The sequence below is a fragment of the Lipophrys pholis genome (assembly GCF_963383615.2).
Source record: "Lipophrys pholis genome assembly, chromosome: 19".
Lineage (NCBI taxonomy): Eukaryota > Metazoa > Chordata > Actinopteri > Blenniiformes > Blenniidae > Lipophrys > Lipophrys pholis.
In genome coordinates this window covers 11,228,254-11,242,875 of record NC_137647.1, presented here as the reverse complement: position 1 = coordinate 11,242,875, position 14,622 = coordinate 11,228,254, and the positions used below count along the sequence as shown (strand labels likewise).

At 41.6% G+C, this 14,622-nt stretch overlaps 3 protein-coding genes across 5 annotated transcripts in view; 1 reads left to right on the top strand and 2 right to left on the bottom strand.

Moving 5' to 3' along the window:
* The window catches only part of syngr3a (synaptogyrin 3a), a 4,482-nt gene extending 3,142 nt beyond the window's left edge, over positions 1 to 1,340 (bottom strand). The window contains exon 1 of the mRNA XM_080488519.1: positions 1,127 to 1,340. Coding sequence (XP_080344645.1) covers positions 1,127 to 1,231 — 105 coding nt within the window. The 5' untranslated portion in view covers positions 1,232 to 1,340. The remainder of the gene's footprint in view (positions 1 to 1,126) is intronic.
* A 3,058-nt stretch (positions 1,341 to 4,398) lies between these two features.
* gfer (growth factor, augmenter of liver regeneration (ERV1 homolog, S. cerevisiae)) lies at positions 4,399 to 7,177 on the bottom strand. The gene is made up of 3 exons (XM_080487575.1): positions 6,781 to 7,177; positions 5,670 to 5,884; positions 4,399 to 5,489 (listed from the first exon to the last, which is right to left on the bottom strand). Exons 1-3 carry the CDS (start codon positions 6,979 to 6,981, stop codon positions 5,327 to 5,329), a joined length of 579 nt encoding a protein of 192 aa, XP_080343701.1. The 5' UTR covers positions 6,982 to 7,177; the 3' UTR covers positions 4,399 to 5,326.
* On the top strand, positions 6,961 to 11,973 carry drg2 (developmentally regulated GTP binding protein 2). 3 transcript variants are annotated; one of them, XM_080487572.1, is made up of 14 exons: positions 6,961 to 7,268; positions 7,467 to 7,559; positions 8,408 to 8,568; positions 8,681 to 8,770; positions 8,856 to 8,916; positions 9,056 to 9,146; positions 9,238 to 9,310; positions 9,841 to 9,931; positions 10,037 to 10,134; positions 10,396 to 10,472; positions 10,562 to 10,650; positions 10,757 to 10,815; positions 10,902 to 10,955; positions 11,607 to 11,973. In XM_080487572.1, the coding sequence occupies exons 2-14, from the start codon at positions 7,496 to 7,498 to the stop codon at positions 11,691 to 11,693; spliced, it is 1,095 nt and encodes a 364-aa protein (XP_080343698.1). In that variant the 5' UTR covers positions 6,961 to 7,268; positions 7,467 to 7,495; the 3' UTR covers positions 11,694 to 11,973. The 3 variants fall into 3 exon arrangements, with proteins under 3 accessions (XP_080343698.1, XP_080343699.1, XP_080343700.1); XM_080487573.1 differs by having other exon boundaries at positions 6,986 to 7,226; XM_080487574.1 differs by having other exon boundaries at positions 7,213 to 7,346.
* Positions 11,974 to 14,622: the final 2,649 nt, after the last annotated feature.

Genomic DNA, 14,622 nt, shown 5'->3' with positions numbered 1-14,622 from the left:
TTCTTATAACAGTACCTTCTGTATTATTATTTAGTATTATAAGAAAAACTGGATCTCTTATTTTCACTTGAGTTTCTTGATTCTCCGCGATTGAATGTTAAATTTTAAAAGGTTGACAATAACAGCAAAAAGGATAAAGGATTTATTTTTTTCAGCAAAGAGGATAATTTGAATCCTTTAACTACATTTTACTGACGACACTGTAAACGTGACCTTTTCAAAACCACTCTGCTGCTAACCTTACAGCTGTCAGTGTCTTTTTCTTAAAAAAAAATAAAAAATCCACAATATCTAAATAAAGGATGATTGGAGATTTCAAAACTGCAAACAGCAGTAAAGGGCTTTTAAACTGAAAAGCACCCTGAATGGTTTTAAAGTCACATAGCAGGCACTGAGCTGGGTGGCGTCGGGGATCCCTGCACTACTGAAGGGGACCTTCTTGTGTGTCACCCCAAAGGCATCAAACGTCAGGACACGACGCGTCTCGTGGCCCTGCGTGCGTAATGATGCTCGCGGACCAATCACAGGTGGGATGACGATCGACGACGACCGTTTAGGGTTAAAAAAAAAATAAAAAATCAGCAAAATCATTATCTGACAATAAGACCGGTGAAATAACGGGACGAGGAATAAGGTGTAAATAATGCGGTTATGTAATGAGTAAGAAGCATTATTACTGGGCAGGAGGAGAAAAATGACGAGGCTGATTAAGAAAGACGGGGGTTTCTCATCTTCGGCACAATCCGCTGAGCCGCACATCCCATAATGTCTTGATTTATATATTAAATCAAAATTGATCAGGACGAGGTTAGAATGTATGTGTAAAAACATGTAGTGAAAGCAGTTACAAGGTCTGAGTGTCAGATAACCACCAGGCCTTGGTTACACCCTGGACGGTGCATTTCTGTGAGAAAAGATTATAAGATTATAACACATTTTGAGTTTTCTCTTTCTCGCCCGACGCTCATCACCCTTTGGCGGATTTCTACTGTCTATATTTGCAGTGGGAACACGTCACGGGTCTCGCGCAGAAGCTACAACAGAGAGGAGCCCCCCCCCCCACCATCCACAACCACAACCACATTCACACACAAACATCAGCCTCCCGTGAGAAGCCGCGTCTCACCCAGGACAGGACTCTGAGGATGGTCTGCGGCTGCTTGGCAAAGGAAATCGGGTCAATGGCGGACCCGGCCCGGCCCACTCCGAACGATCCCACTCCTCCGTCCATCTTCTGCGGCTCTGTGTGTGCGCTCCTGGCGGCTCCACGCTCCCGGCGGCTCCACGGCACGACGGACGCGCTGCTGCTGCTGCTGCTGCTGCTGCTGTAGGGACGGGTCCTGCCTGCCTGCGCCGTGCGCGCGCTCCCACAGGCTGACGTGCAGGACCCGCGACGTGCCCGCGCGCCGCAGACTGACGCTCCAGGCCAGACGTGCTTGATGCTCTTATATTAAGAAAAAACAAACAAACAAGACAAGGCAATAAAAGGATAACGACAATGTGGGATTTTGAATGAAACAGTAAACCGCACAACACGACGAGGAAGTTGGTTATGTCATCTTATAAACATGAAATAAATACAGTTCATGACAATCTGACATCAAGTTTTAATATTCCGTGCATATTTACAGGCAGGGTTGGGGAGTAACGGACTACATGTAACGGCTTTATTAGGATACAATTTTTTTTACTGTAATCCGTTACAGTACGTAAAAAAATATGTAATCCCGTTACAGGTATATTAGATAAAAACTGGGATTATTTTGCGGGATTACACTCCAAAATCATATTGCATAAACTAGACACTTGACACATGCACCGTCCACTGGCATTGCGACACTTCCCGACGCTTTCAGGCAGACTGCAACAACAAACCCACGCCTGAAACGACGCGTTGCCATGGATACTGCCGGCAGCCGCTCTCGTCGTGGCCGCTCCCGGGAAAGAAACGCATTTTCTGGCTGGAAACTCCGACATTATTTTGTTTTGAAGTCGGAGAACGCTCTTAACCTTTCTGTACAATGAGAATGATGCCTCCCAGCCGTGAAAGTGCTCCCAACGTCCCACCTGAAGAAACATCAACAGGTAGGAAACAACCCGCTCACTTTTCACTGACACACACCTGGACTCTGTCAACTAGTTTTATTAGCTCGCTGACCTGTCAGTAACCTGCCAATACCATTACTTGTGTGGATGGTAGTAAGCCATTCTCAATACGTTTAGAGGATCTCATGTTTTAGGTATTAATTGGGGCTAAACGCGCCGTAACTTTTTAATTTTTGATTTTAAGTCTGCTCATTGACTCAGTAGCGGGTTGGTCGGTTATTGTCAATCAGTGATTTCTGCTGCCAGACACAGCTTCTCAAATCTATCAAACATTTATATTTAGTCGGAAAAAAACAACGAGAGAGAGATAGAGCGAGAGAGAGCGCATGATGACAGAATTTAAATATCTTTGTTAAAGTGTTCTGGTGTGACAGCATGCTGTTGGAGGGCAGATCATAGTGACCACCTGCTTGTACTTACAGGGCGTTTTCTGTTTACCTTTATATATCTTCTGTTTGTTTTAAAAAAAGATGAGCACATTTTCTTGAATAGAAATTGTTTTGAGGACCAACACTTGAATAATTGAAAACTTTCTTTGTCTTTTGATTCTCAGTGTTGGACTCCTGATTTGTTTCTGAGTGTTGATGGTTCAAAACTTGTTCTGTTAAGTGCAACTTGTGTATGCTGTGTATAAGATTTGTCAATACACTGAGCAGATGACACATTCTATTCTTCTCTTGTCTTTATTTTTTATGTTTGCTAGTGAAGTAATCCAAAAGTAACTAAAAGTACTCTGGTACGTTCCTTTTTTATTTTAGTACTTAGAGTAAGTTACTGATTCCTTTTTTTTTTTTTTTACAAGTAACTTGTAATTGTAACGTATTACAGTTTTGAAGTAACCTTCCCAGCCCTGTTTACAGGCTGGTAAAAGCCCAACTAGAACTGAGAGTATCTCAAGGATAATGATCTGGTCATAAATTTTTCAAACCTCAGATTCTCCCACATTAGCCACAGATAATCCGTCTGTGACCGTTTTCACGAGTTTGAAGTGAACCTTTCTCAACTTCTTTGCCCCGATCTTGTTGTGGAAGTTTTTCCTCATCTGAATCTTGCGTACAAAAACAGACAGTGTTGTTGTCTGTTTGTAAAATTGGCACAAATCAGTGTGGCGCAATGGGAACACTCCTGGTTTGATAGTTCATTAGATCATTATTGTGAAGGGGCATTCTGTTAAAATATACATTTTTATTACTAGTTTTTTTTTGTCACTCTTCCAGCTATGACAAGAAGTCATTGTTGGAGTCAGAATATTATAACATTATGTCATACTGTTATGATTTAATAGAATATTTGTGCACAAACACAAGAATCAGTCATTTTCTCTGCATTAAACAAATGCAATACGACTCAATGCCCTTAAGAACTCAAAACCTTGAATGATTGCTTATAAAAACTTCCTCAGGCACGGACATTGGCTTCCAAATGCAGCATGAAGTACAGTCTGATTGTCATGGTGCTGCATGAAATACCATACTCACCAGCTATGTAGTGTCAGTTATTCACTCAGTAATGTGGCCTTAACAAAACCATTTAGTTAACTTAAAATAAACCTTATTGGCGTGGCACCAATAATTTTACTGCTGTGTGAAACCTTTCTGTAAATTTCATTTCCTTGAGACAGACGAGTGAATTTAAGTCGAATTTATATATATATAAACATCAACTAACTCAGCTGTAATGATGCATTTAGAAACATCACATAAATACAAGAAAAGATTCACGCAGGAAATATGGCTGACTCACATCATCTGCTGTGTAGCTGCGTTACATAATGGTATTTGAAGAAACAAAGAATATCACTGACTTCCACCACTGACACCCAGAGGGGCCGATCGTACTGAACACTTGTACTCAAGTACCACAAACAAAAGGGACCCATTGATAACAAAAGGACAAACCCCAAGCGTAAAACTTCTCATAAATATGAACCTGTGCTGGATGGTTGACCTGTCCAGGCTGCACCCTGCTGGGATCAGCTCCAGCCACTGGCACTGAGTAGCACAAAGTGGTACAAGAGGTAGGGTGGCAGCTGAGGATACTCAGATACAGTACAGTGCAGTAATGCATCACACCACTAGATGTCAACTCTTCAAACTTCATGTGGAATATGTAGTAGTTGTACTTCCAATGGAAAGTGAACACAATGTGAAACTACTTCTGACTTGTGAAACACTCGACGTGTCTCTATTGTAAGCACTGACCTTTCAAGTAACCTCAAAAATACCAGTGTTTATTATTCACTGGAATATCATATGGCGAAGATGATGATCTCAAAAGTCCTTGACAAAAAATAGCATCAAAAGACACTGATAATCTTTATTTTTTTTTCCAACAAAATGTCCCTGAATCTACCAAATATTTATTGCATGTCTAATTAACTGCCAAAAATAATGTCAAAACTACGCTCTCAAAGGCGAGTCCTTCTCAGAGCAGCAGAGGAAAAGCGCTTACAGTGGGTGGAAATGGAAAAAGACAAGCAGATCATCGTTGAGAAGCTGCTTTCAATAAAGTATTTGGTTTCTACTTCATGGCCGACAGTAACTGGTCTTTTATTCATGGCTTTTATTAGAAAATTACATCATCCCCTCTTTCAATATAAAAGTATGCAAATAAATTATTACACTGCGGTTTTACTCTCTCACATGCCACACAGATTGAGGGTGGTATAAAACTGGAAAACAAACACCAACTAGCAGCATATAAATATACACCTCTTTGACATATAGCTCCATATCTTATATTCTAGCTCTGACTTACTATTGATGCTCAGACGAGGACAATTCAGCATTGTTGATATTGGGCTACAAAAGGCTGAAGGCCAAAGTAACAACAGGCAACAGAAACAGTTTGATGTAAATTTCTAAACAACTCACTGATCAAATTGAACATAGCGTAGAGTGTAACAAAGAAAAATGCTAAATACTTATTTTAAAACCAATTTACCGCCCCCATGATTACAGTTTATCCCACATTCAGTCAAATCTCAAATTGTCTTAAATTGAGGAACAGCAAAAGCTTTTTTATTATTTATCCTTAATCGTATTACCCGATTGATTAGTTACATAACACAACAAAAGCGAGTGAACATGAATCATCCACACCACAAAACGCCCCCCCCCCCCCCCAAAAAAAAGCAAAGAAAGAGAGAAAAGTGTTTGTGTTGCTTTGCACAGACGGGAGGGATTTCCACACTTGTGTCTCAGCGTGCGAACCCAATCCCTCAGTCACAGGATCCATCTTTCCATCCATCCTTCCACCGCTCATCCACACGGGAGCAGTCGAACTCGGGCTTTCCCAGGCGGACGTTGGTCTCATTGTGAAGGCGGCAGAACCACTGAGAGAGGGCGTTGCGGCTGCTGGTGTCGGGCTGATTGGTTTTCAATCTGTGGAGAGTAAACTACATTTGTTGACGGATACCTTTTACACAAGATTACTGACAAATCAACAAGCAAGCCGGCTACGACTATCAACAGAGTTAATTAAAACCAACTTGCTTTCGTGATCATAAAGTGTGACAGGCAATTGTTTGCTTGTACATGAAAACTTGTGCATTGTGATCTGACCTGCTTCTCAGGTCTTCTGCACACTCATCGCAGGGGTAAAACTTAGAGAAAAGGTTGATGAACTGGCCCATCTCTTGCCGCTGGCTGGAATTCGGTTTATCGGGGTAATATGCTGCCATGGTGTGCAGAAAGGACCAAGTGTTTCGCCCCAGCTCCTCTCTGTCTAATGGACACTGTGGGTCTTGCTGTGGCTCCGATTCAGCAGCAGGGGTCTCCTGTGGGGTTAAAAAAAAAAGAAAAGGAAAAGACATTTAAATGCAGAGACATACAATTCAATTCAGCAATCCATGAGACAGGTAGCATTACGTGCAATACAACTGATTCGTGCAAACTTATTGTATGATTATGAAGTGGGAGGGATAAGGTGAGTCAAGCCATTGGATAAAAAAAGCCACACTTTCTGGTGTAATGATAATGGCAAAATGTGTTAAGAAGGGGCCACGCAGTGGTGCAGAGTTTAGTGCTCTCTCTCAGCGAGAAGGACTGGGTTCTAATTCCAGCCGGGCCTTTCCGTGGGGAGTTTGCATGTTCTCCTTGTTTGTGCATAAGTTTCCTGCTTCTACAGTCCAAAAATATGAATGTAAGTGTGTGCGATCTGTGTTTGTCCTGTGATGGACTGTTGACCTGACCAGGGAGTTTGCTGCCCAACCCCAAATTTACCTGTGATTGGCTCCAGCGCCCCGCCACCCTGAACAGGATATAGCAGTATAGAAGATAGACGGATGGAAGTCATCATTTATGTTAGATTTTTTGGGGATATTATTACTTTTTTTTGTGTCACAGGTTGTAGATTGAATCTATCTTAACCACATGCTTATTTTAGTCCCACTGTATATTGGGGCAAATTATTGTCGATCGATTTGTTTCGAGGCAAAAACGGATCTGTTTATTTCCATAAATCAAACAACAATGACAACTTGTGGACTATGTAATAGTCAAATGTTAGCGCCGTGTTATGTTATGTTTTTTTTACTCAGTAATCATCAGATGTAAATGGAGGATCGGGATTTCATCACTGCTATGCTGTTGCATGGAGATAGGAATGACCAGTAGGTCAAAACATAAAGTTAAGTAGACAGAAACTCTGAAAGCTCGTGAGTCTTCAGGTCACCTGTGCAGCAGCTGGCGTCTGTTTCTGCAGCTTCATCCACGACTTAAAGTCCGTACAAGCCCTACACGGCTTCTTCTTCCCATCGCCGCCTTGCTCCTGCTCCTTGCCGGAGCTGTCCCCCGGGGGTTTGCCGGCCACTGGGAAGGGGAAACCTTCAAACCCGGACGGTGCTGGTCCTCTCGGTGCTGTGGGCGCAGCCATGTTCGCTGCTGCACTGACAAACGACCGACCGAGCCGCGGGATGTCAGTCTGTTGAAACCCTGCTGCCTCTTATCTTTACTTTACATTACTGCTTTTCAATATTTACCCTGTCATACGGTCGGGCTGCACTCTTCCTCAATGACGCAGGCATATGTAATCGTGGGGTAAAACAATTTGGTCCTACCGGAACGTCTTTGTTTCCACACGGACCGTTAACGGGAGCGGAACAGTATCCGCCTGCTGATGTCAGTAACCTGTGCATGCCGCTGAAAGTAGCCGCTGTCAAAGTACAAACTCATTTTATCCTTCGATCTTTTTAAACCGATGTCATTGTGTGTGTTGTATTCGGGCGCTCGGTCAGAGAAGTGTGTGTTCACATGCTGCTTTCAAAGCGTTTTCCTCACTGTTTCAGGTTAGCCGGGAGGCTAACAGGGCTAACATCTGTGGGATGACACGTTTCTGTTTCTATTCTCTCTCCACCACAGGGTAGCTGCAGCTCACCGCAACTGCCACCATGGGCATTCTGGAGAAAATCTCAGAAATAGAGAAAGAAATTTCTCGAACACAGAAAAACAAAGGTGGGAGAGCGTTTTCTCACAGCTACCTGCTAGCTATACATGGCTAGCAACTTGTCTGTGTGAAAGGTGCGAGTGTATTGTTACTCATCCAACGAGCAAAACCTTAAAAGGAAGAAGAATTAACAATGTCAGCTGATGACAGCACCAGGGTCTGACTTACAGTAATTAAAATCAAATTGTCATTCTTACCAATGAAAACTTCCAGCGAGTAGATAGTTTTTCTGTGGAAGTTAAAATGACAGGTTGTTCTTCTGTTGTTGGTTTATAACCTTTTTCTCATCATCTCAGAATCAGAACTGTTTAAAATTCGTATTTTAAAACCACACTACTGCTTTTACACACTACAACAAACTAGAACATGTCCTAAAATGCACTAATAATTCACTGTGCACTCAGTACTAGTTCAAAAGAAGACAACTGACTCAACACACACATTTGTCTTGCTATGCTTGATTAATTAACCTGTGGCAATATCATATTTATGTAGATTTCAATATTCTGCCATTTACTGTTGCGATTTCAGTTGTTGTATAAATCTGGCCTTGAATACTCCTAAAAGTTGATGTCAGCAAAACATTCTCTTTTTATGGAAACTCTCTGGACTGTTGACTTATTCTATCTTGCTGGGCGAACAAGGTCACGCAGAGGAATGATTATAGTTTCAAACAGACCTCCACTGTGGATTCGTTCCTCCTGGCTGGTTCATGTTTGCAGGTTTTGACTAAAACCGTGACTATAGATTTCTTAAATTTTTATTTTTGCAGCATTTGCTGAGTTATGTCACATAACTGAATGAATCACATTTCAATGCAGTGTTGTTTATTTCCCTTTCTCGCTTAACTCTCCAGCCACTGAGTACCATCTGGGTTTGCTGAAGGCCAAGCTCGCCAAATACAGATCTCAGCTACTAGAGCCCTCCAAGTCAGCGGGGGCCAAAGGCGAGGGCTTCGATGTTATGAAATCAGGAGATGCTCGAGTTGCTCTCATCGGTTTTCCCTCTGTGGGTAAGGTACGTTGCCATGGTGGATGATGGGTTGGTAATCTGGATATTTCCTTCAGTTCTCTAAATGAGTAGCTCTGAGATGTGATGGTTTCATTTATTCCTCTGCTGTGTCCTGCAGTCCACCTTCCTTAGCTTGATGACATCAACAGCCAGTGAAGCTGCCTCCTACGAGTTCACGACTCTCACCTGCATACCCGGGGTCATCGAGGTAGACGCATTCACACATGCACACGTTGGAGACTTAATCACAGTGTAACAATGTGTTTGTAACGCTGTTGTTTGCTATTTTTCAGTACAAAGGGGCGAACATCCAACTCTTGGATCTGCCGGGAATCATTGAAGGCGCTGCCCAAGGTTTGTCTGTTCTTTGCTTTCATATTCAGTAAGCGGTCGCGGGAAATCTAATTAAGGAGAATATCAGGATTGAAAAGCCGAAGCGAAAAGGTCTTGCATCGTGATGATTGTGATATTCCAACTCTTTATCTTGTTCCAGGTAAAGGAAGAGGTCGACAGGTCATTGCTGTCGCCAGGACCTCAGACGTCGTCATCATGATGTTGGACACCACCAAAGGAGACGTTCAGAGGTTTGTGTTGCACATTGTGAGTGTGGACCAGTTTGGTGTCTCGGTCAAGGTGTCACACATATTGAGTCTTATTTTTGTTTTGTTTTTCTAGAGAACTTCTAGAAAAAGAGTTGGAGTCCGTGGGCATCAGACTCAACAGGCTAAAACCAAATATTTATTTCAAGGTAAAGTTCCCTCTGTTGAAAAGAACCGTGTCGCGATCATGTTTTTTAAATGTGGCGTCCACCTTTTTACAGACAAAGAGGAACTAGACAAAGTAATAATAATTGTATGTTTGTAACTTTATATATTTAGCTGCAAATCATTTGCAGTCCATGACAGCCTGAAGACTTGAACTAATAAACATGACTAGATGCTGGTTTTTCACCCTGGATGAACCTCCGCCAGGCCTCCAGCAGCAGCTGTCTTCAGTTTTTGTGTGGTCTTGGGACATTTTCCTCTTCGGTTTTGTCTTTTTTACATTGTTTGAATGTCCAATTATTTATGGACCTGAATAATCCCTCATGATGACTCTAAATCTAAATACACCAGCCCTCCCTAAACCCCTCAGTGTAGTGGTTACCCTACCGTTCTTGATTTGTCAGAGGCTGTTGTATCTCAACTGAAGCAGCTGCACTGATCGACAAATAAGGAAAAATAAAGTCACCTGTAATAATAAAGATTCATAAATTGCTGTTTTTGTCTTTTCCTGCAGCCCAAGAAAGGTGGTGGTTTGTCCTACAACTCCACAGTTCCTCTCACTCACTGCTCAGAGAAGCTTGTCCAACTCATTCTACATGAATACAGTATCCTTCTCATCTATACATTATTCTCTCTCTCTCTGTCTCTCTCTTGCTCTAAAATGTATTCCATTTGCTGATAGAGTTTCGTTCCTTAACCTTCCTTGTCAGAAATCTTTAACGCTGAAGTCCTCTTCAGGGAGGACAGCACACCAGATGAGTTCATCGACGTCATCGTGGGGAACCGAGTTTACATGCCTTGCCTATATGTATGTCAATACAGATACCAGTGTTGAGTTGACATCTTCAGTCTCTCCTAGCAGAGCAGTTCTGAAACATTCTTTATTCTTTAATAATAATGTAAGTTTATTAAGCATTTGTTAGGAGTTTCCAGCCCATAAAAAATGAATATGCATTCACAAAGTGAGAACATCAGGAGTTTGTGGTGATACCTGGTTTTGGTTAACGTTGGCAGTTTTTTATCTTGTGTTCATCTGTCTTCCTCTCATATTGATTGCTTGTGTTCTCAGGTGTACAATAAAGTGGATCAAATCTCCATTGAGGAGGTGGACCGCCTGGCACGGAGACCTCATAGTGTCGTCATCAGGTTAGATGTGTGTGTTTGTGTGTGTGTGGGTGTGTGTGTGTTTTTTTTCACCTATTTTACCGGCTTTTCTGTCTGTGCGTATATATCAGTTGTGGGATGAAGCTGAACCTGGATTATCTTCTGGAAAGTCTGTGGGAATACCTGGCTCTGATTTGCATTTACACCAAGAAAAGAGGAGGTATCAGTACACACACACACACACACACACATCAGCGTTTGGCCTTATTCAGTCATGAGACTGTCATCTTGATGATTCCTCGTTAATTTAGTTTTTCTGATTTAAGAGCGTCCTGACTTCAATGATGCCATCATCATGAGAAGAGGAGCATCTGTAGAACATGTGGTGAGTGATATGCAGATGTGAACCTGTTTGAATTTATAAATAAATCAGTATGTGCATATATAAATATTATTTCCTTGAACCCGCAGTGCCATCGAATCCACAGAACCTTAGCCAGTCAGTTCAAATACGCTCTGGTTTGGGTAAGTAAGGTCACTTTTTTCCGAGGCTTTGACGTTCTGTAACTGTATATTTGCCTCTAGTTCAAGGAAAACAAACAAACATGATCTAGTGGCTATTCTATCTTTCTAATACTTGTAGTTTCAGTGAGAAACAAATGGCTTTTTTACACAGCGTTGACTGCATTATGCTCGGCCGCATCGCACCACTTCTTGTTGTAAAGATGGCCGCTCTGGGGTCAAAGCTGCTCTGTAGTCTATTTGTAGAGGTTCTAAAGAGTCCGTATCGTCTTCAAGCTGGCAGCATGAATAACAGGTGATGTCAAGGGAGGGTGTGGCACAGCTGCCTCTTTTGTTGTGAGAATAAATGATGCGTGGTGTAAGTACTTTTGAGGGGGGGAGGATTGGTGTGTTTACTAGGCGCTTGCTGCAGGTCCTTTCTGTTCTCCACTGTACAGCTGGAGAACCACACAGGGCAGTAGAACCTATATCAAGCTTGCTTCAGCCTCCACAGGAACTACAGTCACCACTGGGCTTGTGGTTGTATGAGTGAAGCTGATTGACAATGTAAAGCAGGAAGCTTAAGAAATGCTTTTCAATTGAAGCAGAATGGGTGTTCTGCTTTTATTTGCTGTAATTTTGACCTGAGCTGTTTTGGGGTCTTTGGTGTTTTAGGGAACCAGTACCAAGTACAGCCCTCAGAGAGTGGGCCTGACGCACATCATGGAGCACGAGGACGTCATCCAGATTGTTAAAAAGTAACTCAAGCCACTGCTCGGACAGACGAGAGACCTCAAGGAGGGGCTACGGATAAACTCTTCTGTATATATACAGCAAAGAAATATAACCCCCCGTCCTTATTTTGTATAAGAAATCTAACAAAAACCAAGCTGAAGCTGAAGAGACTGATCCTATCCGTGTTGAATGTGGACAGAAGTTGGTGTGTTTTTCTTTTTGATTTGGGTAAAAAAAAAAAAAAAGCAAGAAACTGTCTCAGAGAATGAAACCAGGAGGAATAAAATCAATAAAGCATTTTACAACACTTAACGTCTTTGTCTATTTATTGACCTGAACTTCAAGCATATTGATTTAAAGTAAGAAATTACGTGATTATATATCCTAATACTTTAAAAAGTGCTGTATTAAAAAATTGTTTAAAGCCTTCATTTTTATTTTAGGTGCAAGGCTGGCATGAATCTCAAGTAAAAAAAAAAAAGGTAAATGAAAATTAAGAAACTGATTCTTCACAAATTTCTGGATTATAATATTTTGTTATCCTGTGACGTTCCATGCTTTCCGACAATTACCAAGTCTACTGTATGTTTCTATTTGTGCTTTGGCAAGAACAAAAAAAATATCTCCCATATAAAAGATGTTACTTGAATGAATGAAATAACATAAATATATAGTTTCAGTACCTTACTCCAACATGTTTTACAAGAAAACAGGAGATAAAGTGACCATAAGCTATTCAACCTTATGCAGCCTTTATGACCAGATTAACTATTTTTGCTCTCTTTCCACCAAATACAACTTGAAATCCTGAAAATAAAGGAAAGCTCATAAAGATAAATCACCATAAGCTGTTACTTATGGAGATTGTTTATTATAAATGTAGAACTACATTTGCAGTTATGTTGCTTTTCGAGTCATTTCAATTGTTTCAGCTGCGTGGTTGTTTGCCTGTTTAGATGTTTTTCCGTTGGTTTTTGCAGTTTCAGCCGAGCCATTACTGTTGTTTGATCGCTGAGCCGTGACTGGCGTAACCTAAGGAAACTCACATTTATGGTGACATGTTAGAATGTTGAATCATTATTTAAGTGTCACATTTATTCATATATGATGTTGTAAAGCCACTTCAGAGGGCTTGTCGACTCCTTTCATCCTGATGAGGGGGCATTAGTCACCTTTGACCCCTCCTTGCCGCCTCTCCGTGAACAGTCCAGCTGTTTGTAATGTCCTCTCCAACGCTCCCGGGCAGCGCCGACTGTTTTTCTTTCAGGAAGTATGGACTCCCAGTCAATGCACCCCATTCACTCGCACATACACAAGCACAATAGTGCCATTAAAAATGCACGAGCATCTCTTCAGTCGAGGAGAAGGGGGGACCGAGTGGGAGGCTTCACGCAAGAGAGGCCGAGAGAAAGAGGTGCTGCGAGTTGACACGGTTGAACTTGAAGATGACTTAAAGATGTTTCATCAGGGTGCGTCGTGGATGGAGAGATTCTGCTTTGGAATAACCTGAAGAGGTGAGACGAGATGGAGGGATAGTGTCGTGGAGCCAAAGAAGAAACAAAGGTACTGTGGGCTGGGTGTGTATCATGTGGAGCAGGCACGACACTTGATGCTGTGTGGCTCCATATGGCATGGAGTGAGTGTGTAAAGTGTGAGCGTGTGTTGGCGTGTGCATTTGTGTGTGTCGTCAGTATGCAGCATACAGCTATTCTCTTTTTGCTGTATGCATTCAGAGGGCAAAATGTGTTCATGCAAGAGAGAGAATTGATGGATCAAAGTAGTAGATTTGCATCGAAAAGGCCAGACAATACTCTAGAGTTTGTAGTCAAGCCAGTCAAATTCAGTTTCAGAGAATTGTAATCCACAAGGTCACGTCGCTGAAATAATATTGCTTTTATTGTCATGGCTTTATAACATTAATTGTGGATTGTCGTTTATACTGTCTGTCACCAATATATCTCCTTTTAGTAATGACTTGAGGTTTATATGTGACTTTCAGAGGTATAACGATTACTCGCAGATTTTCTTGAGCGCTTTTGTTTTTACAGTTTTCTCTTCCACACTGCAATGAAAATCTTTGATTATGTGGCATATTTCCCATAGAATTTCAAATTAGACAAGTGAGTGCATGTTAATTCTGTATCAAGTACAGCTACTACTGTCACAATAATCTTTTTCAAAATAGTATTTTGTCAGGATTCTTTGGATGCAGATGTCCGAGTGAGGGACGATATACATTTAAAAAAGAACAAAACAGGATGTTTTAAAAAACCAAGTCTGTAGTGGTTAGTGCTCTCACCTCACAGTGAGAATATCCCTGGGTCAAGTTCAGGCGTGGGGATCTTCTGTCTGGAGTTTGCATGTTCTCCCTGTGAATATGTCCATTTTCTATGGATACTTCAGTTTCCCAAAAAACCTGCGTTTAAGGTTGACTGGTGAATTTTTCCTAAATATCTGTCTTCTTTGTTCCATGATCTGACCACAATGTACTAGTCAAGTGGGATAGAGGATAAAGGAGTAAATATGAGAAACAGCAATAAAGTACTGTTTGTCAGCTGGTGAACAGACGATGTAAAGGTCGATAAGGTCCTCTGCAAATATGAATTGCAATACATTTTGTAAAGTCCGACATACATATTGAACAAAGGTTCAGCAAATGAGTGAAAATTAAAGTTCTATATTTTCACTCTACAGACCCCCTTTCTAAGTTAAGGAAGAAAAACATTCTTTCCACCAATAAAACAGCACCACTCTTGTTCAGCATAACTTGATAACCTCCGGGCCCCGACTGTATTGTCTCTTCTGCCCTCTTCTGTTGTGCTGTTCTCATTACATGAAGCTGAGGTTGGAAAACAGTCCCGTGTATAATAAACTCTATGATAGTCAGAAAAGAGAACGGCTAACAGAAACGCCTCACTCATCTTTGGATATTTAAGAATCTATTGAGTACGTGCTG